Source organism: Phacochoerus africanus, chromosome 10 (assembly GCF_016906955.1).
Source record: "Phacochoerus africanus isolate WHEZ1 chromosome 10, ROS_Pafr_v1, whole genome shotgun sequence".
Taxonomy (NCBI): domain Eukaryota; kingdom Metazoa; phylum Chordata; class Mammalia; order Artiodactyla; family Suidae; genus Phacochoerus; species Phacochoerus africanus.
The window spans coordinates 130,201,631-130,229,246 of record NC_062553.1 but is presented as its reverse complement, the minus strand read 5'-3'; the positions used below and the strand labels follow the sequence as shown (position 1 = coordinate 130,229,246).

The 27,616-nt window shown below is 39.6% G+C and overlaps 1 protein-coding gene across 6 annotated transcripts in view; it reads right to left on the bottom strand.

The window, feature by feature from the left end:
* Nucleotides 1-27,616, bottom strand: part of FAM13A (family with sequence similarity 13 member A) — a 325,535-nt gene that overhangs the window by 158,624 nt on the left and 139,295 nt on the right. For 5 of the 6 annotated variants that reach the window (XM_047799215.1, XM_047799220.1, XM_047799221.1 and 2 more), the window contains one exon: nucleotides 12,471-12,551. The exons of the other annotated variant lie outside the window; for it this stretch is intronic. In XM_047799215.1, the coding sequence (XP_047655171.1) occupies nucleotides 12,471-12,551 (81 nt within the window). The remainder of the gene's footprint in view (nucleotides 1-12,470; nucleotides 12,552-27,616) is intronic. 6 annotated transcript variants of the gene reach the window in all.

Genomic DNA, 27,616 nt, shown 5'->3' with positions numbered 1-27,616 from the left:
TACTGTCAACCCCCCTCACACTACAGCAAATGAATCAACATACCACCATCCCCAGCACAAAAAAACTCAGCCCAGACTAAGGAAAAAGTCTTCGCTGTCCAAGAGGTAAAATAATTGCTGAAACACCAAACTTCCATGACCAGGAGGCAAGCTGTAGTTTAAGGAAGACATGGTTGCTATATCTACTTTGAAGGGACTAATGACAGAGAAGGGAGTCTAAAAGGTGAAGGCAGCTATCAGAGAGAAAAAGGATAGTGGAGTTCTTCACAGAAGCAGACCCAAGGCCTAATAAAATTGCCTGCACTACAGGAAGATGTGGTATATATACACAATGGAATACTACTCAGCCATAAAAAAGAACAAAACGATGCCATTTGCAGCAGCATGGATGGAACTAGAGACTCTCATCCTGAGTGAAGTCAGTCAGAAAGAGAAAGACAAATACCAAATGATATCACTTATATCTGGAATCTACTATACAGCACAAATGAACCCTTCCACAGAAAAGAAAATTAAGGACTTGGAGAATAGACTTGTGGTTGCCAAGGGGGAGGGGGAGGGAGTGAGGCGGATTGGGAGCATGGGGTTAATAGATGCAAACTATTGCTTTTGGAATGGATTAGCAATGAGATCCTGCTGTGTAGCCCTGAGAACTATGTCTAGTCACTTACGATGGAGCATGATAATGGGAGAAAAAAGAATGTATAACATGTATGTGTAACCGGGTCACCATGCTGTACGGTAGAAAAAAAATTGTACTGGGGAAATAACTATTAAAAAAATAAAAAATAAATAAAAAAAATAAAGATCAAAGTGGCTGCACTACTTCTGTGCTCATGCATGTGTTCTAACTGGGGTACAAATGGGGCTGCTTTGTGTCTGCTCTGTATCTGGGGTGGAGGGAGGGTGGACAACTTGTCTTCTCAGACAGAGGGGAACCATGTCTGGACTTGATGGAGCATTGATGTGTCTCTCAGGTATTTTGGAGATTGAGCTGGTTGTAATGCCTGGTTGGTTCTTTGGATTTTCATCCTTGCAGAAGGATTGGGTGTGCTTTCTGCACGGTAAGAGAAATGGAAAAAAAATGCATTTTTAAACAGAAAGGCAGGCTGTGGCAACAACAATGTTATATATTCATCAATTGCTATTTCATCTTCCCCTTCCTGGGCACACTGGAAAACATTTCCCAGAGTCCCACAAATGTTACTGAGTCCTGGAAGTGACCAGAAGGCGGTAAGAGTTGCTTCTATGCTAAGGTGGTTAAGTGCCTATGAACTTTGCACACACTTTTTCTTTTTCACTCATCATATTAGACGTCACCCTCCTTTTTTTTTTTCTTTTTTTGTTTTTATGGCCACACCTGCTGTATATGGAAGTTCCCAGGTGAGGGGTCGAATCGGAGCTGTAGCTGCCAGCCTATGCCACAGCCATAGCAACGTGGGATCTGAGCCATGTCTGCAACCTACCCTGCAGCTCATGGCAATGCTGGATCCTTAACCCACTGAGCGAGGCCACGGATTGAACCTGCATCCTCATGGATGTTAGTTGGGCTCTTAACGTGTTGAGCCACAAGGACAACTCCTAGAAGCCACCCTTTTAGATGACACAGTGATCTGTATCACTGCTTGGAAGCTTAATCCCTAGGAACCCTACCCCACCTACACTGGACTATGACAGGAGTGAGAAATAAACTTTATGAACGAAGCCATTAACATTATGGGGCTATTTGTAACCAAAGTTGATGGTTAATAACCTTGATTAGACTTTGGTCACAACTGTAGAACAGGACGAACCAGGCGAAAGTGGAACACAACGATCAGTGAGATCTTTAGGGTTACTGAGAAATCAGGGCAACCAGGCTAAGATCTGGTTGCTTGCAAAATAGGATAGTGAACCCAAAGGTAGATCCGAGATCAGAAAATCAGTCTAGCACACGTGCTGTCTTAATTCAGTTGCTTGTGTCTGGGTTCCTTCAGGTAAGAGTCAGTAGCTTTTATTTCTTATCTTTCCTTCCCTTTTCTTTCCTCTCCTTTCTTCCCTCCCTCCCTTTCTTTTGGCAATACACATTCCCAGGCTAGGGGTCTAACTGGCACTGCAGCTGCTGGACTACACCACAGCCACAGCAATGCCAGATCCAAGCCGCGTCTGCGACCTGCAACACAGCTCACAGCGATGCCAGATCCTTCATCCACTGAGTGAGGCCAGGAACTGAACCTGCATCCTCATGGATACTAGTTGGGTTCGTTTCCTCTGAGTCACAACAGGAGCTCTTGAGACAGCGACTGGCTTTTCAACTTTGCATCCCTAGCAGCTGGTGTAGGACAAATGTCATGAAATGTCCCAACGGAGCATACGCTTCAGGGCATTTGTCAAGGCAGGGAAGGGAGGCAAGAGCAGGTGAATGTGGCTGGGGAAAGCCGGGGATTGGGTATCTATACCCAGTCTTGGGAAGCTGGGTACTCAGGACCAGTGAGTGCGCATCACAGCAGAGCCAGGCTGGAGAGAGCTCTTAGGGGACCTTCCATTCTTTTGGCCTGGGGTCACAACTGCTCACAGCATCTGGAAAAAGGCTAAGTATAGAGGCCAAGTGAGCCAAATTCTTAGATTAAGTGATTAGGAAGGTACACCCAGGTATACCACTATATTTGATTATTTAAAATAACTATTTAACCAGGTATTATTTTTTACTTGAAAGTATATATGTGTGTTATAAAATATCATAGAACATAGGAAAATACTATCTGAATAACTGAATTTCCATGTCATTAATTTTAGAGAGATTCCAGGAATTCTTCAAATAGATTAGTGGTGATTTAGGAAACAAAATAATGAATATGCTTATAAAAAAATAAAAGATGTAGTCACAGAAATAACTACAGCGATAAATGAACAAAGGTGTTCACTTAAATTTTTTTTTTTTTAATTACCCAGCATCTATAGGTGAGATGGAAAAGTATGGAACATTTCCTATCTAGTGAAATAAAACTATATTCATACACATATCAGGGTAGGACAAGTAGATGGGAAATTATTACAAGCAAAGCTCTAAAGAGACAAATCAAGAAAAGAAATACATAAACCCTAAATCTTAAATTCCAGATATAATTATGTGTTTAATGGTTATTGAGCCCTTTTCAAAGAAAAATGTACTAAATTTTACTAGATTTTTACAAGAGCAAATTCTACATAACCAGACACACAGAGACAGTCACTGCTTTCATAAGAAGTAAGAGAGTACTTCCTGTCGTGGCTCAGCAGTTAACGAACCTGACTAGCATCCATGAGGTTTCGGGTACAATCTGGGTTAAGGATCCGGTATTGCTGTGAGCTGTGGTGTAGGTTGCAGATGCGGCTCAGAGCCCGCGTTGCTGTGGCTGTGGCGAAGGCCAGTGGCTACAGCTCCGATTCGACCCATAGCCTGGGAACCTCCTTATGCCATGAGTACAGCCCTAAAAAAAAAAAAAAAAAAAAGAAAAGAAACAAACAAGAAAAAAGTGATTGACAGATTCATTCTTTCTCAAATATTTATTGAGGTTGTACTATATATAGAGGTTAAATGAGCCAGATGTACCTGGCATTGTGAAAGCATTCTACCAAAAAAGGGAAGAAAATGACGTGATTCTTAAAGAGTTCTCTAAAGTAACAAAACATTCAATACATCAGAAGAGGCTGCTTATAAGCAGAGCAAATACATTTAAAAGAATCGGCCATCAGGCTTCAGTACCATATCACATGGAAAACATATTTAAAATATATTTTTACAGAGGAAAAGTGACAGACATTAGAAAAAAATTGATCTTATAAATAAAAGATATAGAGAAAACAGGAAATAATAACAGAGATATTGAAATGGGCAATGATACAACACAGAATCAACAAAACTAAAAAGTGTAAAGACTAAGAAAATACACAAATTTCTGGCAAGCCTAATCAAAGTAAAACAGAAAACATCCCAAAAGGTAATATTAAAAATGAAAAAAGATGGGGAAAAAATGTAATTGTAATGTATACATGTAAGGATAACCTGACCCCCTTGCTGTACAGTGGGAAAATAAAAAAAATTATAAAAAAAAATAAAAATGAAAAAAGAACTATAATTACAGATAAAATAAGTATTTTAAAAATAAGAGGAAACATCACAAATTATTAAAGAAATGCAAATCAAAAGTACAATGAAAGGCCTTACTCTGAAAGGCCATTATCAAAATAATTGTTGGAGAGGGTGTAGATAAAAAGGAACTTCCTTCGCTATTGGTAGGAATATAAATTGGTACCATTCCTATAGAGAACAGCATGGAGGTTCCTTAAAAAACTGAAGATAGAATTATCATATGATCCCACAATCCCACTCCTGGGCATATATCCAGAAAAGATGAAAGCTCTAATTAGAAAATATACATGCACCTCAATGTTCACAGCAATGCTATTGATAATAGCCAAGACACAGAAGCAACCTAAATGTCCATCAACAAAGGGATAGATAAAGAAGCTGTGGTACATATATATATATAGCAGAATATTACTCAGCCATAAAAAAGAATGAAAAATGCCATTTGCAGCAACATGGGTGGACATGTTGGAAATTATTCTAAGTGAAGTAAGCCAGACAGAGAAAGACAAATATCATATCACTTATATGTGGAATCTTAAGAAGAAAAAAAAGATACCAATGGACATATTTAGAAAAATAGAAATAGACCCATAGATATAGAAAACAAGCTTACACTTACCAAAGTAGAAAGGGGAACAGAGGTATACATTAGGAAGTTGGGAATTAACATATACACAATACTATATAAAAATGGATAAACAACAAGGACCTACCATAGGGAACTATACTTAGTATTTTGTAATAACCCATAAGGGAAAAAAAAAGAGTTTGAAAAAAGAATACATACGTATGTAACTCAATCACTGTGCTGTACAGCCGAAGCTAAAATGACATGGTAAACCAACTTAAGGAAAAACTACAAAAAAAGAATGTTAAACTATTTTATGCTAATTAGTTAAAATAGACAATTTCCTAGAAAATATAACATGAAAAAGCTAAAAACAGAACTCCTAAATGATCCAGCATTTGCACTCCTGAGTATATAGCTAAAGAAAACAAAAACACTAATTTGAAAAGATACATGCATCTCCAATATTCACAGCAGCACTATTTACAACAGCCAAGACATGGAAGCAACCTAAATGTCCCTCAGCAAATGAATGGATAAAGAAGATGTGACACAAATATATGTGTGTGTCTGTCTGAACAGACACATACACCCCACAGACAGAGAGAGACACACAGACATGCATGTACAATGGAATACTACTCAGCCATAAAGAAGAATGAAATTTTGCCGTTTGTAACAATACGGATGGACTTAGCCAGTATTGTGCTTAGAGAAATAAGTCAGAGCAAGACAAATACTCCGTTATTACTTATATGTGGAATAAACAATATAAACAAATGAATGAATATTTAAAAAAAAAAAACAAAACAAAATCCAGAAGCAGACTCACAGATACAGAGAACAAACTAGTGGTTACCAGAGGAGGGAAAGCTGTGGGTAGGAGACTAAGAGGTACGACGATTACGTATAAAATAAATAAGCTGCAAGGATATCGAATGAAGCACAGAGAAGAGAGTCAATACTTTATAATAACTTTAAATGGAGTACATTTTATAAAAATACTGAATTGCTATGTTGCATTCCTACAAATGATGTAATGTTGCAAATCAACTACACTTTAAAAAAAATCTAATTCAGAATAAATAAAAAACATGAATAGGACTACAAGCACAAAATAAATTGAACCAGCAGTTAAAAATCAACTTGCCAAAACAAATTTAAAAACAAAACAAAATTAAAAACAAATCAATAAACTTCCCTATGCCCAGACATGTTTACAGATTAATTCTGCCAAATTTTGAAGGAACTGATAAATCTCATCTTAAACTGTTTCACAGATTAAAAAAGATTCTCCCGAAATCATTTAATTAAGCTAGCATAACCTTTATACCAAAAGTAGGTAAAACAAAAATCATTTATTGACCTAGATGCACAAATACTAAACAAAATATCAGCTATCCAAAACTTATAAGATATTTAAAAATATGTATGAAGGCCAGGTTCAGAACTGATTTAGTCCAGTGATTTTTTAACCTTGGTTTAAGGTTAGAAAATCTTTGATTATAACTCCCCACGATAAAACAATATGGGAGAAAAATCATGCAATTATCTCAATAGATATAAAAGAAAATACTTGCTAAAATTTAATATTCACTCAAAATAAAAATCTTAGCAAAATGTAAGTTTATAAAACATACCTACCAAACATCTACAGCAAACATCATAAACCTAATAACTGCATCTATGAAGAAAACATACTGACACTATTTTCATATGAAAAAAAAGAAGCAATTAAATAATTTACATGTTTATTTTCAAGGCTTTATTGAAGGTCTGCTATGTGCCTGGCATTGTGAAAGAATTACCCCCATCTGGGGAAAAAAAAAAAAAAAAAAAAGGAAAAGAAAAGGAAAGAAAAAGGCCATGCTAATACATAAAAGCTACATGTAGAAACTTTCCCTTAAAATCAGGAAGCAACTCAAGAAGGTATGCTATCATCATTTCTATTTACTCTTATACTGGGAGTCTTGTGAAACATAGCACAAGAAATAAGAAATTAAATGATAAAAGGCTTGAAAAGGAATAAACAGTGCTCATTATTTCCAGATGATATGACTGTGTACAAAGGAAGGCAAAGAGAATTGCTCAACAAAATGTTAAAACTAATGAGAATTTGGCAAGGTTTTCAGCTATAAAGTCAACAAGAAAAATGAGTTTCAACACTAAATATCAGAAACAAAGTTTGAAGATACAATAAGTATTCCATTTATGTTATCTCCAAAATGGAGATTTGGCAAAAATTATAACTTTTAGAGGAAAACTATAGTTTTTCTTTTTTTTTAAGTCAAAAGACATTTAAAAAGACCCAAGTAAATGGAAGGTCACATGAAGGTCATGGATAGAAGTGATGCTGATGAAACTAATCTATCAATTCAATTTAAATTCTAACCAAAATTTCTCATGAAACTAGACAGTATTCAACTGCAAAAGCAAAGGAGCAAGAAGGGCCAAGATAATTTTCAAGATGAAAAACAAAGTTAAAGAGGGGAGTTCCCATCGTGGCGTGGCGCAGTGGTTAACGAATCTGACTAGGAACCATGAGGTTGTGGGTTTGATCCCTGGCCTTGCTCAGTGGGTTAAGGATCAGGCGTTGCCCTGAGCTGTGATGTAGGTCGCAGATGTGGCTCGGATCCTGCATTGTTGTGGCTGTGGTGTAGGCTGGTGCCTACAGCTCTGATTCAACCCCTAGCCTGGGAACCTCCATGTGCCACAGGAGCGGCTCAAGAAATGGCAAAAAGACAAAAAAAAAAAAAAATCACAGGGATGACCAAAGTTTAGTAAATATATGAAAATATGAACACATGAAATACACACTGTCGACATGGTGGACAATATTATACTGAAGGCACAAATTAACTCAGAAATCTCAGTGGCTCAACAAAACAGAGGTTTATTTCTCAGTCATGACACAGATCCAATGCAAGCTGACAGGTGACACTGCTCCACTCAAGTCCCTGGAGGACCCATGTTCACTGTCTAGTTGATGTACTGTAAGAAAGTGCTAGAAAAGTTTTGAATTTCTGCCTTTGAAGTGACACTTGTCACTTCTGCTCACAAGTCTACTGGCCAAAAAGTGGTTGGCTGGCCTCATCTACCCGCAATGGGGCTGGGAAGCTTTGGTGAAACAGATGGATATTCAGTGAAAAATAAATGTCTCGGTGATGACGAGAAAGTAAGAGAAATGTGAATTAAGGCAATAGCAAGATGCATCCCGCATTCATTAGACTGTGGGAAACAACAAGCACTCTGGTTCACCAAGGATTTGTAAGGATGTGCAAAACGGCAACAAGCACGCAGCTGCTGGGCACATAAACTGGAGTAACAGTTAAGAGACCACGTGCAATTCCTGGACAAAGACGTACTCATTTATGTCCTGATGTCCACGGCGGCATAAAAGGTGTCATGTGAAAGTTATTCACTTAAAATTGGTTTGTAATAGCAAAGTCTTGGAAATTATCTAAATATTGGCCACAACCTAAATATCAGAAAAAGCTAGAATACCGAATAAACTGTCCTATATAGTCTTACTTAAAGTGAACACTGAAAGAGCACACTGAACAGAAGAAAACAAAGTTGCAGAAGGTGATACACTATATACTTTTTAATACAAACTTGTCAAACCTGCAAAACTATAACATATGCTGTGTATAGATACAGGCATATGGTCAGCCTAAAATAACATGCATAGAAATTATAAGCAATTTCAAAATAGGGAGGAGAGATGGTATGTTGGGGAACATTAGTCATTCAACAATTCATATCTGTTAATTCTACTATAGGTAATAAGGCCTAAGAAAATAATACTGTTGAATAATGCAAAGCTACTCTGTATTAACACTTACCTAATAGAGCTTGTTATAGTTATGATAATTAGAAGCAGTTCCATATATTCAAAATAGCTAAATATGGTATGACTACATATGAGATGTTAGGATTATGAGATAACAAGAAACATAGTAGTTAGTGTGGGGTCTGGCACTTGATCAATATTAGCTATCATCACCATCACTATTCTGCCACTACTACCATTAGTTTAGTAAAAGAAGAAGCATGCAAACTAAGCTGATGTGTAGAAGCATGGGGTGAAACAATGTTAACTGGAAAAAGCAGAATACTAAAAGCACGTGTATACACATGAATTAAAGTCCCATAAAATACATTCACATCCATTAATAGTGATTTTAAAATAATTTGGAATCTTGGTAAAATTTAATGCTTATTACTCTTAATTTGCATATTGAAAATAAATTATGTTCTTACTAAAATTTCTCAAAACCCTACATCATTTGTTTCTAGTTTGTTTGTTTGCCTATTTTTGACTTTTAGGGCTGCACCCGTGACATATGGAAATTCCCAGGCTAGAGGCTAAATTGGAGCTACAGCTGCCAGCTTACACCACAGCCACAGCAACACAGGATCTGAGCCGCATCTGCGACCCACACCACAATTCACGGCAATGCCAGATCCCCGACCCACTGAGTGAGGCCCGGGATGGAACCTGCATCCTCATGGATACTAGTTGGATTTGTTTCCCGTGCACCACAATGGGAACTCCTGTTTCTAGTTTACTTTGATAATAGACATCAGCATCTTAAGCACCATTTAAGAAAAGTCAACTGTGACAGTTTGTCTCATAGAAGAAAATCTCCTTCATAAATGATGCCAGGTCCCTAAAATCATTAACCCCTGAAAAGAAAAATAATTTAACAGTTGCTGCTATGACATAACTGTTTACTTGATAACTGCATTGCCTTTATCACACATTTGATAGTTAATATGACTTGGTTTGCTAAAGGAAATGTTTGTAAAAGCATTTGGAGAATCCAATGACTAAGTAAAACTATTGCGTGCTTAGAACGTTAATTTTTATTAGTGCAATTTTATCCACTGATAAAGTCAGGAAGGGAAAGAGATTATCCTTTGTTTGCTACCTTCATCACAGCACTGAATGAATCTGACTTACATCTTTAAACAAAGACCTGACCTTTAGTTGTTTTTATCATGGTCAAGAACACAGCAAGTGCAGTAGGAAGTCTAGATCACACGCCAAGAGGGGAGAGAAGATAGTTTTCTTCCTTCAGTTCCTGAATCCTCTGTAGGGCTGACACTGGGACCAGTGAATATGGGTGATTGAGATCCATCGGCACTTGTGTTAGGTAGAAAGAGACTTAGTCTCCTCTTCACTGATCATGATATACTAGGTCATAAGGAGCTGTGTTTATGTTCTGCATCTCTTTTAAATGATTTCCTTGATGCTCCTTCTGTATCATCTATCTCAATGATTTGTTGGCACATGTAGCCAGCACAGTACTGGGCATGAAATGGTTATGTGAGCATGTCGCTGAGCTAGCAGGGCTGATGATCATTGCTCACCCAGGAAGTGTCATGGCACTGGGTACTGGAGGTATCTCCTCCCACCCCAGCTTGGACCCAGGTCAAGAAATAGCTTTCCTTTATAAGGGAGAGAAATATAATCCTACCCGTTGCCTAAGAGTAGAGACAGCAGCTAGCAGAGAGAACACAGATGGGGACAGATGGCATGGACTGGAGAGACATCTCCAGAGCCAAAGGACACATGCCATTTCTGGATTACCATTTTACATGTCCCCCCATATAGGGATCAGAAACACTGAGCTGTCCAAGGCACACACAGCTGCAACTAGAGAGGTCTGAGAAAGACAGCTATGGAGGCCAAACGAAGTAACATGAGTACCAAGGATACACATCACTGACAGAGCTCACTAAGTCACTCGAGAAAGGACACACCAACCATATTTTTGTTTGCTTGTTTGTTACACCAATTATATTTCGAAGGTGTTCTCAGCTTCAGCTTTCAAAGATCCGTCGGTGGAAAAAAAGATCTTAAGATAAAAAAACTTAGTGAAAGAGTTAGGGCCTTATAATCTCTTGCCGCTCACATGCTCTGCCTCATTTCTGGGGATTTGAAATTACAAGGACTTTAATCACCTCTAAACTAAGCAGAGCTACGCAAAGCTTAGTTTGCTCATGTAAACTTAAACTTGCTCCTGTAAGATCACAAAGAAGCTAAAGTTACAAACTAAGGATTAACCAGTGAAGTAATTTCTATAGTGAATTAGCTTGGTCATGAACCATACAGTGAAACGGAAAAAGGATAGTCAATGCACATTAATTATTAATTCTCTATATGCCTGAAATATTCCAAATGGGGTTGATTTCATAAGAATAATAGAATCCCTTCAAAGAATTTTTACAAGAGGTTGCAGGATGGTCTTTCATTTACCTAGTGAGTCATCTAAGGCATCTTCACCTAAAAGTAGCCAGGCCAATATAAATGGAGTTAATGAGCAAATATTATCTAAAAATGTTCCTCAAATCCTACGTTTTTTTCAGTGCATTTGTTTGGTGAGTATTTTGCTGTTGTTGTTGCTTTTTTAGGGCTGCACCAGTGGAATATGGAAGTTCCCAGGCTAGAGGTCAAATCAGAGCTGCAGCTGCTGGCCTGCACCACAGTCACAGCAAGGCAGGATCTGAACCGCATCTGTGACCTACACAACAGCTCACAGGAATGACCCTGACCCACTGAGTGAGGCCAGGGATTGAAGCCGCGACCCCCATGGACGACAGTCAGGTTTGTTACGGCTGAGCCACAATGGGAACTCCTGGCGAGTATATTTCGACACTGAATTTTTATTAATTCATAGTAAACATGATTTCTAATAAAAATTTGAATTAGTTGTCTGTAAGTTGTATACACAAATATTTCAGTGAAAAAGGTATAAAAGTTGCTTGAATTTGGAAAGGAAAGCATAATAATTAAAACAATTTTCCAGAAAAAAAATGAAGGTGGAATAAGTTTTAAACAGGTGTTTTTATTTCTTGTAGAAATAAACTGTAGTCTCTTACTACAAATGAGACACTAAGTAATAACTCAATACTTCACTTGATTTGCCTTTAATTTTTAAAATAAAGCCACAATTATAACCTGCAATTAAAACCAGAGACCAAAATTCTTTTAAATCTTGCCTAAATTGGACTCCAGAAGGTTTGGAAAACATTTTGTCTTAGAGCTGGAAAAAAAGCAGTTCTCTAAATATCATAGTGGCCAGATAGGAATATTATAGACATCTAGTAAAGAGAAGTTCTACTCAAAAGAAAAGATTAAAAATTTGGAAAGGGGCTCTAAAATTAATGTAATCACTTTTGGGGTAGATAAATGATAAAAAATTTTCACAACATATTTTGGATTAAAGGAGTTTTTCTTTTCACTGGCAAAACAATTATGGGCACTCTGGAATTACCTTAGTAAGAAAAACAAAATTTTACACATTGGAACCCTTTATTCTATCATATGTATGATGGTTTTTATTTTATTTTTTTGTTAAAATTTACTTAAATAATTTCCACTGATCATGTGCTATTTTTATAATCATGAAAAAATCAATGAAGTGATTTCTATTTTGCAAAAAAAAAAAATTACAGTTGCCCATTTTATTTCACCCCTGGAAGTAACCTTCCATTACACCTGAGTGTCCTCTATGTCATAGGGAATACAGTGGAAACAATTCTGATTGAGCAGAAGTAAAACTGTCTACTAAAAAATATCACTGTCTGTTAAATAACAGGAGTGTCCTAAGAATTTATCAATAAATATAACCTTGAATTAAATATACTACATAGATAGTGAGGTCCAAAAAAAAAAAGGTGGGAGGGGAAGCGCTGAGGGAAACCCAAGCAACAGAGCATGAAAACACAAAATAAAGAATTTTGCTAAACGTTTCACACAGTGAAAGAACAGATAAAACCTACCCTGGTTTTTGGAGATGGCTTCTGAGCATCTCTTTCGAAGTCCTTTTTTAAAAGGATGGGTAAGTTCTTACAACTGGCCTCCTATAAAAGAAATATGAAAGAAACTTTAAGACTGAAGAATACTACCCTAATAAGAAATTACAATGCAGTGAAAAGCATTTCTGGATTGAGCTGTTTACACTGGAAGCTAGTCAAACGGCAATGAGGAGTCCAAATTTTTCCTTTCTTCGTCTCCTACAACAGTGAAGTAACACTGAAGTAAGACGGCGATGGCGTAGCCATGGGACATACAGGGCATATAAATTCAGGGCATATAAATTCAGAGATGATTATGAAAAAATCTCATCTACACTCTCATGACATTACATATCCACAGACAGCTCATCTTTCCTTTGGAGAATTGAACAGTAATTCTCCAAGAATCAACCATCTAACTAGGAGTGTCCTACCTTCCCCAAGGGTTCTGATTCTGTAGATATTTTATCAAAAAAAGAAAAAAAAAGCAAGAAAGAAAAGAAATTCCTTCACGTCATTTAGCAAACTGCTATTGAACAGTGATAGTTTCACACCAATATTCTGAGGACAAATATCTGGGTATCTGTCTCCAAAATTATTGAGCTTCTATGTCCTTGGTTCATGCCAAAATAGTACATGCAAAAATCAGAGCAGAGATGACAAGGGGGGGGGCAGCTTACTTGGGGTTGGCAAGATTTACTACTTACTTCTACATGCTAAAAAAACCTACAATAATCTTGTGTCAAAAAATAATGTAGGTCTCACTTCTGAACAGCCATTAACGTAAATTTTCCACAGATGATTCTATCTCCAAATCAAGATAGACCAAAAATACATAAGAGGAAAATTACAATCAACAATAGAGCTATGGGGAAGATAAATCCATATCCTTTACCTCTGTATCCTGTTTCGTCCTTCATCATGCCTACTGTTTAATCACCTAAATAATGAGTTGTTTTCCAGTTTACTTCAGGGTTAATTACTCATCATTTTAAAAACAAAACTGTAGTCTACACAGTTTATAATATTATTAAATATGCTGGATTTATATTCATTTCTTAAGGGAAGAGTATATCATTAGGATAAAATGTCCCTCTAGGAAATCGCAACACTACTTACTACTAATAAATAATTACTGCATCACAGGATTCATCAGGCACTGTGCTAAAGACTTTGCATTTACAATATGCCATTTCCTCCTCGACAGCCCGATGAGCTAGGTATTTTTGTCATCGTACAGTCATCATTCCCCTTTTAAGTATCACACGACAGAGGTTTAGGGAAGTTAAGTATATTGTCTCACGTCACACTGGACTCAAAGATGGTTCTGAATGACTTTTAAGACCTGAGCTCTTATCCTTCTGTTCTACGTCCCATCCAATATACTCGACATCTTACTAGGTGGTACAACCGTAGCACTTTAAAGCCAAAGATCTGCAAGTCCATCCATACCCCCCTCCGCCACAATTTTACAGATGACAGGTGTGGATCTGGAGGTGAGGTGCCCCTGATCACACATGGGATGGTGGAGCTGAGACCCTTGCCTGGACCCCAGGGCTGGACATGACGCCTGTTCTCTGCTTTGCACTAAGGAATAATATGCCCAGACACAGAGGGGATCCAGAGCCTCTTGTGAGCTCAGGAGTAGCTGCAGTGCTGCCAACACGCTCAGCTGCCTGTGGCCTCATGCACAGCCCTATGTAAGAACTAAGGGTACATTTCTGAGATCAAATAAGTGTGTGTTCCAGTCCGACCCTTTCCCACCAGTCACAACACCTGCTGGTGGTAAGCCATTTACTGGAAATAGTGAATGGACCCATTCCTGCTTCTGACTCACTGTGAGAAGGATAAACTACATCTAGCATGACATTTAAAGGATCCAAGCGATTAACTACATAATCCGTTGCGTAATTGGGCCATACTTGGATAATACAATTACGTCCAATCCTTATACCTCTTTTTAAACTACTGGTTAAGTAAATGTTAGAATGTGATGAGAAGAAAAAAAGGCTGACTCTAAAGGGAATAGAAATAACTGACCTTTGTTTATGTCTCTCTGAATTTATAAATGCCTACAATTCTTTCTTCCTTATGCATCAACGAAAAGTGACGGTATTTTAAAAGTAATGATATCACTCCTATTTTGCCTCCCTGTCCCTGTGAATTCATAAGAAAAGGCTGAGAGTCGGCTCTTCCCTCAAAGACTCAGAAAGCATTTTCTATAAACTTTAAACTGAAAATGCCACCGACATAAATTATGTTTATTTTTTGTTTTATGACTTTAAATTCAGACAACGGAGTCAAAGTGAAGTTGAACAGTCACAGCACCGAACTGAGTCAAGAGATCTTGGTTTCTCATCCTAGTTACCTAACTAACCAGCTCTAGGGACCCAGGCGAGCATTTTAACCTCTTGGGCCTCTCCCTCAGTTCAATGATCTATAAAACAAAGGGATAGGACTAGATGGGTTCCAAGAATCCTATTTAGTTCTTAAATTTCAAGATTTTTAGACGTTATGATTCTCCCAGGAAGCAATAGTTATTGACAAAAAGGTAAGCGATGCCCTGTTCAGAGCTGCATTCCCAATGCCCCATCAGAGTGCTGCTGACATGCTGGCACACAGCCATGCAGTGCGGTGAGTGACAGAAGCCAGGGGGCATTTCCTGTGGGGCCAGTGTTACTCAGCTTCCTGGAGAAGAATGAAGTAATTTACCTGGTAGCTTAAATAAGTAACTGGTAATAACTTAATGTATTGTTTTGAAACAGACACATGATGGAGTTAAGTGAGAAATATATAAAGATAAAGCCTTCTTAAAGTTGTGCTCTTAAAAAGCCATTTATATTTATAGGTTTATACCTGAGAATCAAAAACATATGTCTGTGGGGTTCCCGCTGTGGCACGATGGGTTAAGAACGTGACTGCAGCAGCTTGGGTTGCTGCGGAGGTGCGGGTTTGATCCTTGGCCTGGCACAGCAGGTGAAAGGATCCAATGTCGCCGCAGCTATGGTGTAGGTTGCAGCTGCGGCTCGGATTCAACCTCTGGCCCGGGAACTTCCATATGCCAAGAGAGCAGCCATAAAAAACCAAAACCTAACATATGTCCACACAAAAAAATTAATATGGGTGCTCATTGTAGCATTATCCATAAGAGCCAAAAATTGGAAACAACCCAAATGTCCATCCATTGATGAGCAGATAAACAAAACATGGTGGATACACACAATGGAATGTTGTTTGGCTATAAAAGGAAGGAGGTATTAAGACTGCTAGGGGTGTCTATAAGCCGGAGGGAGAATACCAAATGGAGGATATACAACAACCGTACCACCAAGGTCCCATCCAGGCTCCAAAATAACAGGAAACAGACCCCAGCACGGATGAAGGACCCAGGACCAAGATAATTCAAGGAGCTGTTAAACCTCAGAATAAACAGAGCCAAAAGGACTGATAAAATTCACTCTTGGCCTAAATCCTCTTTCCCTGTTTCCCAAGCCCCCTTCCCCTCGCTCCTTGAGACCACGTGACCCATCACATGAAACCCCGACTATAAAAAAGCCCTTGCCCGAAGGGCAGGGGGCTCTGAGTTCCGCTTGCTCAGTGCTCCCGGCCACTCTGCTGGTCAATAAATCTTGCTTGAGATCTCACTGCTCCAGTCAACTTTCTTTCCCACCTTCCTAACAAAAACCTGCCAATCACCGAGATCAACTTTGAAAACATTACGGTCAGTAAAAGAAGCCAAACACAAAAGGACACATTCTGTGATTCCCTGTGTGTGAAACGTGCAGAACAGGCAAAGAGTGACAGGAAGTAGATTAGAGATTGCCAGCGCCCGGGAGGAGGAGCCACTTCATAGCAATTTCTAATAGCACCTGTCTATGTGGGTTTTGTCTTGTTTTATCTTTTTAGGGCCACACCCGTGGCATATGGAGGTTCCCAGGCTAGGGGTCGAATCGGAGTTGTTGCTGCCAGCCTATGCCACAGCTACAGCAACACCAGATCCAAGCCGTGTCTGTGACCTACACCATAGCTCACGGCAACGCCAGATCCTTAACCCACTGAGCAAGGCCCGGGATCGAACCCGTGTCCTCATGGTTCCTAGTTGGATTTGTTAACCACTGAGCCACAAAGGGAGCTCCTGTATGGGGTTTTTTAGGAGGTGATAAAAGTGTTCTGGGAATTCCCATCATGGGTCAGCAGTTAAAGAACCTGATTAGTATCCATGAGGATGTGGGTTCGATCCCTGGCCTCGCTTAGTGGGTTAAGGGTCCAGCATTGCCGTGAGCTGTGGTGTAGATCAAAGATGAGACTTGCGAGTTCCCATTGTGGCGCAGTGGACACAAACTGACTAGGAACCATGAGCTTGCGGGTTCGACCCCTGGCCTCGCTCTGTGGGTTGACAATCCGGTGTTGCCGCGAGCTGTGGTGTAGGCCACAGACGCGGCTCGGATCTGGTGTTGCTGTGACTGTGGCGCAGGCCGGCAGCTGCAGCTCTGATTCCACCCCTAGCCTGGGAACTTCCATATGCTGCAGGTGCGGCCCTAAAAAGAAAAAAAAAATGTTCTGGAAGTAGGCAATGGTAAACACTGTAGAACCCTGTGAACATGTTGAAACTCAATAATTTATATACTTTGACTGGGTGCATTTTATGGTATGTGACTTATATCTACATTGAAAAAAAAAAAGCCTTTTAAATCAAATCCCCACATTCCCAGGGCAAAGGGAAGAGACCTCAGGTTTGGGTTTGAATTGTTCTGTTCGAAGAACTTCTTTGCAAAGGTATGAAGGCAGAGTGTTTTGTGTTGCTAAGCATTAAACTATAGGGGGGCATGGAAGTTCTCTCAATGTTAACCGAAACCCACGATGTGTGGCATTAGACATGAATATATCATACAAGGTATATTTCTATTTATTTTAAACATCAGGTCCACTTGAATGAGACTTCTGACTGAACTGATCACTCCTAATGACTTTTGTGCAACAACCAGTTGCTTAAACCCAATGCGTCACTTCGGTATCAAGAAAGCACCATCTGAAAATACAATAGGGAAGGAAAAAAATACCTTGTTTATCACAGGCTTTACTATTCACCTATGAATGACAGGAAAACATTGGCTGTTCCCTCAGCCCAGCCCAGGGCGCCAGCTCTTCACAGGTCTGTGCCCTCACTTCATCCAGGTCTGTCTTCAGTTCTACCAGAGAGGATGCTACGCCTGGACCATCTTACCTGAAACGCCACTGCTCTCCTCTTCCACTGGATGCTCTATTTCTTCATTCCACTCAGCAATAGCTGACTTTAATACTTAGTGGGTTTATTTTTTATTTTCTTTATGGCTGCACCTGCGGCATATTGAAGTTCCCGGCCTGGGATTGAATCAGAGCTACAGCTGAGGCCTACGCCACAGCCGCGGCAACTCCAGATCAGAGCCACATCTGCGACCTATGCCGCAGGTTGCAGTAACGCTGGAGGCCAGGGATTGAAACCACATCCTCACAGACATTGTGTCAGGTTCTTAACCTGCTGAGCCACAGTGGGAACTCCCAGTACTTAGTGGTTTTTATTCTTTACTGTCCATCTCACCCTACTGGATGAGAAGACTTGATCGGGCTCACAAATATATCCTTGGGGCCTAGAACAGTGTTTGGCACAGAGCTGAAGCACACTGTTGCAGTCAATGAGTAAACCAAATCACTGCACAATATCCCCTTTTAACCTTTCACAATCGCTTGTGCATTCCTCCTGCTTTTAATTCCTCCCTTAATCAGCTTACTTCGCGATCTTTCATTCCTTTGCTAATGCCTTCACTGCCTTGCTCTGGTTGTCAGTCATTGCATTCATCTTCCCCAAGTACAACCTTGGTGGAATTTGGCTGTCTGCCTTCCCTGGGCTGGAAATAGAGCAAAGGAACGTGGCTGGAAAAAAAGGATAGGATTGGTTGACTGTGTCATGTTGCATCTACTGCCATGAATCTTGAATCAACCCTCTCTACTGCTCAGCAATTCTGCTATACTCCTTCAGCAATGGGACTTCCCACTCTCCAAGATGGTATCGCACGTCTTCTCTCGTCCTAAGCTCCTTTCCTTCCATTCTCACGTCATGGGAAAAAGAGACGCATCAGAGAGGCTACTCATTATCCCACCATTTATAAACCACTCAGTGTCCCTCCGGGTACAATGGAAGACCCCGATCCTATCCAACAGCCATTGCCTCTGCCAGCACCAGGATGCCATCCCCTCTGGCCTTCTCCAGGACATCACTCTTTCCATTAGTCCCACCCACTCCCTCTCCACGAGCTCATCCCCACAGTCATGGGCACGATCTGTCATTATCTCCCTTTTTAAAATTTCTCTTGCAAACACCACTTCCCTCATCTCGCTTCTCAAACTAGCTGTGGTCCCATGACTTTGCTTTCCTCCATAGCACACGCCTCCAACACAGCTTCTTCACTTTCTCTACTTCATCAAGAATGCCCCCCACCTCTGGGTGTTTTGGGTCATGACTCAGCTAAGAGCAGTCCCAGTGTGGACTCCATCTTACTTGGGTTCTTGGCACTATCTGACCCAGGTGATGCCTGTTCGCTGTCACCTCATCACTGGTAGAAAAAGAAAACTTGCCAACCTCACTGAGCAACTCCACACGGTCTCCTTGGCTGCTTCTCCTCTTTACAATGAAGTTACACATCCGTTGGTTGATGGCTTGTGTATCCTCCACTAAGTAGAACTTCTACGAAGGAAGGTCATCGGTCTCTCTTTACTCAATACTGAAACTATAGTGCCATTGAAAAGTGCCTCGTATGCTAAGAGTTCAATAAATGTGCTGAACACATGATTCAACGAAGTTGGAGTGACTCAAAGGTTGATGCAGAGAAGTCTTTTCTCAAATGATACAATGATCTCCTTGTACGTCCATCACTTTTAAACACAACCAATATCCTAATGACTCCCAAATTTGTGTCATTATCTCTGACCTTTCTCCTTAACTACTTCTATCAAACGGCTAGCTTGGCAATTCCGCTTTGTCATCTAATAAGCATCTAAATTTACTATGTCCAAATCTGAGCTTTTGGCTTACCAACAAAACCATTCTGGCAGCACTTGAGTTTCTTCCCCAGATTAGCAGATGGTACCCAGTTGCTCGAGCCATGGTATCCAGGTGCTCGAGCCCGTATCTACCTTGATTCCTCCCTCCCCTAGACGTCTCACCACCAAACCTCCCATCAGGTCCAGTCAGCATGCTCCAAAGCACCCTGGGATTCATTCACTTCTAGGTACAAGGCCGCCCTGGTCGTAACCATCACTGTTCACCTCAATCACCTCAATCATCCCGCCTTCTGCAAGCTTTGTATAAGGAAATCAGATGATACTACTCCTCTGTCAATGCCTCAGCATTATTCCTGGAACACAATCCAAACTCTTCACCACAACCTACAGCGCCCTGCAGGATCGAGCTTTGTCGGCTTCTCCAACCTCATTCCACACCATGGGCCCCCCGCATCACTGTGCCTCCACCACAAGGGCCTTCCTTTTGACGCTTCAAATACTCCAAGTCCCTTCCCGCCTCCAAGCATTCGCCCTGCACATTCGCTCTCCCTGGATCGCCTCGCCCCCGTTCCTTCAGCGCGGCTGCTGTGTTCTCATCCCGCACGCGGCAGCCAGGTCACCTCCTCACAGAGGCCTTCTTCAACAAGCCCATTTAAACTGGCTCCCTGATCACAGTCTTCTCTTACAAACGTGCTTTCTTTCAATGACAGGACTTACTCTAATGTTTAATCCACAATTTTCTCTTACATGTTGACATCCTGTATATCACCCTCAGGAGACTTTGAGCTTCATGCGGGAAGAACTCGATCAGTATATCCCCAACAGTCAGTGGATATTTTTTTAGATATTTTTTAAAAGGAATGTCTGACTTAAAAAATGTCATTCCTTAAAAAAAAAAAAAAAAAGGAGTGTCTGCCAACGCCTATGTTTCACTTCTCTTTAGTATTAATTTCCAATCAGAGCTCCTGTCATGGCGCAGTGGTTAACGAATCTGACTAGGAACCATGAGGTTGTGGGTTCGATCCCTGGCCTTGCTCAGTGGGTTGATGATCCGGCGTTGCCGTGAGCTGTGGCGTGGGTCACAGATGTGGCTCAGATTTTTTAAAAGGAATGTCTGACCTATCACCTACTTATCAGGGTAGGTGATAAAGTAGCTGTTATTATGACAGGCAGAAATTGTCATAGAAAGCAGCAAATTTTTTTGGTCACACCTGTGGCATGTGGAAGTTCCCAGGCCACGGATCAGACCCCAGCTACAGCAATGACAATGCTGAATCCTTAACCACTAGGCCACCAGAGAACTCCTCAGTTGGTATTTGTTGAATGAATAAAGAAAGCAATGTCAACTCCTACGTTTCACTTCTCTTTAGTATTAATTTCCAATCAGAGTTCCTGTCATGGCGCAGTGATTAACAAATCCGACTAGCAACCATGAAGTTGCGGGTTTGATCCCTGGCCTTGCTCAGTGTGTTAAGGATCAGGCGTTGCCATAAGCTGTGGTGTAGGTCGCAGATGCGGCTTGGATCCCACATTGCTGTGGCTCTGGTGTAGGCCGGCGGCTACAGCTCCAATTCGACCCCTAGCCTGAGAACCTCTATATGCCACGGGAGCGGCCCAAGAAAAGGCAAAAAGACAAAAAAAAAGTATTAATTTCCCATCACTCAAGACATGTGATGGATCCCCATTAAACTGAGCATCGGATAATACGTTTTCCTATTACCTGGGTGACGTAATGATGGGTCAGGGTGGGTGATAAAGCAGCTGTTATTATGACAGGCAGACACTGTCACAGAGAGCAGCAACTGGCACGCTGGAGTTAAACTACAACAAGTGATTTGGTGAAATGTAGTGACCTGGAGAGCAGACGAGACAGAGCAATGCTGACATGACACGTGGATGTAAGAGCCCAAGCCTAAGGCCTCTTACAGGAAAGAGCTACTTTGCACACAACCAGGATCCCGTAAATGTCACTGCAGATTACAGAGCACGCCTTACACCGCCACAAAAGCCCCCTCTTCAATTCAGCTGTATCTGCAAAATGAACCTGCATTTGATTGACTGTAACAAACGAACAGGATGTTTTCTTCAAGCTCAAAGGCAATATGATGTTATCTTTACATAAATAAAGGGAACAAATTGAGTTAAAATACCATTTAACAGATTTGCATTATATAAACTTTGAGGAAGAAATCTGTGGTTTTGGGGGCTTGGACCAGGGAACTATAAATGGAGGAGGCGAGAAGTAGTAACGTTCTGGATCTGTTTTGAGCTCGTGACTTTTCGTTGATAAACTGCAACTATGATAGTCACAAGCACAATCTCAGTTATGAAGAAGTCTGCTAAAAACTGCCTCACAGAGAACGGCCACCAGTCATTTCCACTTAAAAGAAAATGGAATGAGAATGAGTGTAGCCAGAAATGGTTAAATTAAATCAAAGATTTAAGTACCATCAGGCATTAGAATCTACAGACTTCTGATCTTAATATTACAAGCCATTATAGTTTCTCTTTCATCGGCTCCTCTGTCACCTCTTTGGAAGAGGCTTTTTGTAACAACCTCATCAAGACCTGCTTTCCCCAGTTAGTCTCAACTTGCTTTTGCTTCTGTCGCAGTACCTACTGGTCTAAGACAGGCTTAGGTGTCCGTGTGTTGTGCTGGTGATTTCACATCTATTCTTAGCATCTGTGCATTTCTCTGAGAAGTCAGCCCACCATGCTTTCTGGCTTCACCATCTTGACTTGACGAGGCTCTGCTTTGTCCTGATGGGCGCAGGAAATCTGAATCTCTTGCCACAGGTGAGCAAGCGAGTGCCAGATTCAGGCCTTTTCCCACCGGCCCCTCTGCCAGGGATGCTCTTCCTCCTCGTGTCTACATGGCTGACTCCCCCACATCATTTTGATCCCCTCTCACCTCAGAGGGGCCTCTCAACTCTCTATATAAAATAGTCCTGTCGACGTCTCTCTCTCCTCTCATACACCATTAATCTAAAGTCTTAAGTTTCTTCATACACCATTAATCTCAAGGCTTAAGTTTCTTCACAGACTGTATCACCGAATGGCATATTAATTTCCTTACTTTCTGCATGCCCCTACTGAAGAGTCAAACTCCATGAAAGCAGAGATTTTTTTAATTTAGTGCTACTGCTTCAGCTCACAGAATAGTGTATGTTACATAGTAGGTGTTTAATAAATGCTAGTTCAATGACAATAGACTGATTGACCAAAAAATCCTCTTCTGATTACTCTCCTCCAGTTTATCTTACACACGTATATCAAATTAATTTTTCTAATTTATGACTCCAAGTCTCTCCTTTCCTGAAAAGTTTTAGTTACGTCCACCTACCAGATCAAATTTACACTTACACTCTTCTTGTTTTATTTATTCCGCGTATTCATTAAAACCTGGATCACGTGTTGCTTGTACAAGCTGCTCTTGTGCTTGTCGCATTCCCTCATCTCTGACTCCAAAAACAGTGGTGTTTCAATCCTTTCTGTCTCTACAGCATCTAAGTGGACAACTGATATTTTTTGCATGTCCAACATCCATTCCCACTTCTGTGGGAAAAGACTTAATTTTAGGAAACTATCCTTCTCCTATTGGTTATGAAGTTTCAATCAAGTGGGTTTCTGATCAACACGTGGGCATGTCTCCCAAGATACTTCCAAGTACCACCTAGAAATTCAATCATTGTCATACCAGGAATACAAAGACTCAAGAACTGAGAACAGGTGAAACCAATTTATGCCAAAAGCCGTTCTATGAACAGACTGTCCTGCTCTAACATTGCAGGCTGCCCAGGTCAATGTCCTAAGAGATAGCTAGTTGTCACCTGTGCTCACTTCGTTTTTTATTCTCCAGTTTTATTCAGGTATAATTGACATAAAAAGTGTATCTATTTAGGGTGTACTATTCAATGTTTTGAAATACATATTCACTGTGAAATGAGCATTAAATCAGGCTAATTAACATAGGCATCTCTCACATAATTACTTTTTCCTTTTTTTGTGATGCAAACACTTAAGATGTATACGCTTAGCAGACTGCAAGTATGTAACACAGACAGGTACATTGCTATACATTAGATTTCCAGAACTTACTGATTTTGCAAAACTGAAACTTTGTACCCCTTGAACAACATCTCCCCGTTTCCCCTCTGCCAGATCCTGTCAGCCACTGACGGACCCTCTGCATCCATGAATTCAACCGGTTTAGATTCCACATCTAAGTGAGATTATGTAATATTTGTCTATGCCTGGCTTACTTCACTTTTGTTTGGATTTCCCTCGTGATTAGTAATGCTGAGCACCTTTTCACGTACTTGTTGACTAGCTGTATGTCTTTAGAAAAATATCTACTTGGGTCTTCTACTCATTTAAAAGTAATTTGGTTTTTTTTTTGGCTATTGAGTTGTAAGAGTTCTTTTTATATATTGGATATTAGCCTCCTAACAGGTATATGAGTGGCAAATATTTTCTTCCATTCTGCAGGCTGCCTCTTCCTTTTGTCGATGGCATTCTTTTGTTGTACAGAAGCTTTGAAGCTTCAGGTATTCCCACGTATTTATTTTTGCTTTTGTTGCCTGCGCTTTTGGTGTCAAACTCCAAAAATCATTGCCAAGACCAATGTCAAGAAGGTTTTCTTCCTATGTTTTCTTCTCAGAGTTTTATGATTTCATTGGTTCACTTAAGTCTTTAATGCATTTCAAGTTAACTTTTATAGATGGTGTAACAGTACAATTTTTTTTTTTTTGGGCAGGTGGATATCCAGTTTTCCAAGCACCACTTACTGAAGAGATGATTCTTTTCCCATTGTGTATACTTGTTATTCAGTGGAAAATCAGTTGACTGTGGATGCATGGGTTTATATCTGGACTATCCTGTTTCAATTGGTCTATATAACTGTTTTTTAATGTCAGGACTATACTGTTTTGATTACTATAGCTTTGTAATGTATGTTGAAACTAGGAGAGAGTATGCCTCCAGATTTGTTCTTACTCAAGACTAAGGCTTTGGCTACGGGGCGGGTTTTGTGGTTCCATATGAAATTTAGGATGTTTTCCCTATTTCTATAAAGAATGCCATTAGAACAACTCACAGAATGGGAGAAAATATTTGCAAATGAAGTGACTGACAAGGGATTACTCTCCAAAATTTATAAACACCTTCTGCAGCTCCATACCAAAAAAACTAACAACCCCATCAAAAAATGGGCAGAAGATCTAAACAGACAATTCTCCAGAGAAGACATACGGATGGCTAAAAACACATGAAAAGATGTTCAACATCACTCATTATTAGAGAAATGAGAATCAAAACCACTATGAGGTACTGCCTTACACCAGCCAGAATGACTATCATCAGAAAGTCTACAAACAGTAAGTGCTGGAGAGGGTGTGGAGAAAAGGAACCCTCTTACACTGTTGGTGGGAATGTAAATTGGTACAAACTCCATGGAAAACAGTATGGAGAGTCCTCAGAAAACTAAAAATAGAACTACCATTTGATCCAGCAATCCCACTCCTGGGTTATTTATCCAGAGAAAACCATGACTCGAAAAGACACATGTACTCCAATGTTCATTGTAGCACAATATACAATAGCCAAGACATGGAAATAACCCAAATGTTCATTGACAGAGGCATGGATAAAGAAGATGTGGTACATATACACAATGGAATACCACTCAGCCATTAAAAGGAAAGAAACAATGGCATTTGCAATGACACGGGTGGACCTCGAAATTATCATGCTAAGTGAAGTCAGTCAATGAGACACCAACATCAAATGCTATCACTTAGATGTGGAATCTAAACAAAGGACACAATGAACTTCTTTGCAGAACAGATACTGACTCACAGACTTTGAAAAACTTATGGTTTCCAAATGAGACAAGTTGGCAGGTGGGGGGATGCACTGAGGGTTTGGGATGGAAATGTTGTAAAATTTGGTTGTGATGATCATTGTACATCTATAAATGTAATAAAATTCATTGAGTAATAAAAAAAGAATGCCATTAGAATTCTGATAGGGATTGCATTGAATCTGTGTATCACTCTGGTCAATAGGGGCATTTAGATATATAATTCTTCTAATTCATGAATATGGGATGTCTTTGCATTTACCTGTATTGTCCTTAGTTTCCTTTATCAATGTTTCATAATTTTCAGAGTAGACATCTTTCACCTTTTTGATTAAGTTTATTCCTAAGTATTTATTTTTTGTTGTTGCTAAAGTGAATGGGACATTTTAATATCCTTTTTAGTCTGCTGTTTGTGTATAGATACATGATTGATTTTTGCACATTGATTTTGTATCCTGCAATTTTACTGAATTTGTTTCTTGGTTCTAAGAGTTATTTTTATTTTTTGGCTTTTTTTTTTTTGTCTTTTCAGAGTTCACCTGTGGCGTATAGAAGTTCCCAGGCTAGGGGTCTAATCGGAGCTGTAGCCACTGGCCTATACCACAGCCACAGCAACACATGATCCGAGCCACATCTTCGACCTACACCACAGCTCATGGCAGTGCCAGATCCTTAACCCACTGAGCGAGGCCAGGGATCAAACCCGCCACCTCATCGTTCCTAGTCAGATTCGTTTCTGCTGTGCCACGACAGGAACTCCTAGTTCTAATAGTTATTTTGTAGAGTTCTTAGGATTTTTTATATGTTAAGAGATCACACCATCTGCAAACAGAGACAATTTTACTTCTTCATTTCCAATTTTGATGTTTTTAATTTCTTTTTCTTGCCTAATTGCTCTGGATAGGATTTCCAGCACTACATTGAATCAAAGTGGCATTCTTGCCTCATACCATATCTGAGAAAGAAAAGCTTTCAGTTTTCCCCCATTGATTATGACATCACCTGTGAGATTGTCAGATATAGTCTTTACTATGTTGAAGTTCTTCCATAACTATGTTGTTAAGAGTTTTTTTTTTTAATCATAGATAAATGAACTTTATCAAGTGCTTTTTCTATTGAGGGGACCATGTGTTCCCCCCCTTTTATTCTACTAATGTGATGTGTACTGCATTGATTGATTTGTGTGCTGAACTATCCTTACATTCCAGGGATAAATCATATTTGTTGGTCATCACATATGATCCTTCTAAGGCACAGTTGAATTAATGAGGACTTTTGCATCATGTTTATCAGTGATACTGGGCTGTAGTTTTCTTGTTGTGTCTTTGTCTCTTGTTTGATGTCAGAGTTAACAGTAGCTTCATAAAATGAGCTTTGTAGTGTTCCTCCTTCTACACATTGGAAGAATTTAAGAAGGACTGGTATTACTGCTTTGAAAGCCATCTGGTGTTGGACATTTTTTGTTGGGAGGTATCTGATTACTGATGCATTTCAATTTATTTGTTCTGGCTTTCTACTGCTTCTTGATTCAGCTTAGGTAGGTTGTATATTTCTAGGTATTTATTCATTTCTTCTAGGTTATCCAATTCATTGGCACATAGTTCGTCATAATAGTTCCTTATGATCCTTTTATTTTTGAAGTCCCCATTGTAATGTCTTTTCTTCAGATTTTATTTGAATCTTTTTTCTTAGTAAATCTGGTTAACGTTTTGTTGATTTAAAAAAATCTTTTCCAAAAAACTCCAATTTTTTATTGACTTTTCTATTAGTTTTCTATTCTATGTTTAGTTTATTTCTGTTCTTTTATAAATTATAGTTGATTTACATTGTTGTGCCATATTTCTGTTCTAATCTTTATTATTTCCTACCTTCTGTTAACTTTGAGCTTAGTGTTTATTCTTTGAATTGTAAAGTTAGGTTGATTGAGAAATTTCTTATTATTTAATGTAGGCATTTATCAGTGTAAACTTTCCTCTTAGTACTAATTTGTAATATTCCATAAATTTTAGTATGCTGCATTTTTGTTTTTGTTTGTCTTGAGATGCTTTTTAAATTCCCTTTGGATTTTTTCTTTGACCCACAGTTCTTCAAGAATATGCTGGTTTAGTTTCCACATATTAATTTCCCTTGTGAACTGTCCTACTTTCTTACCATTATTGGTTTCTAGTTTCATTCAGTCAAGATACTTGGGATGGTTTCAAACTTGAATTTGGTTAAGATTTGTTTTGTGACC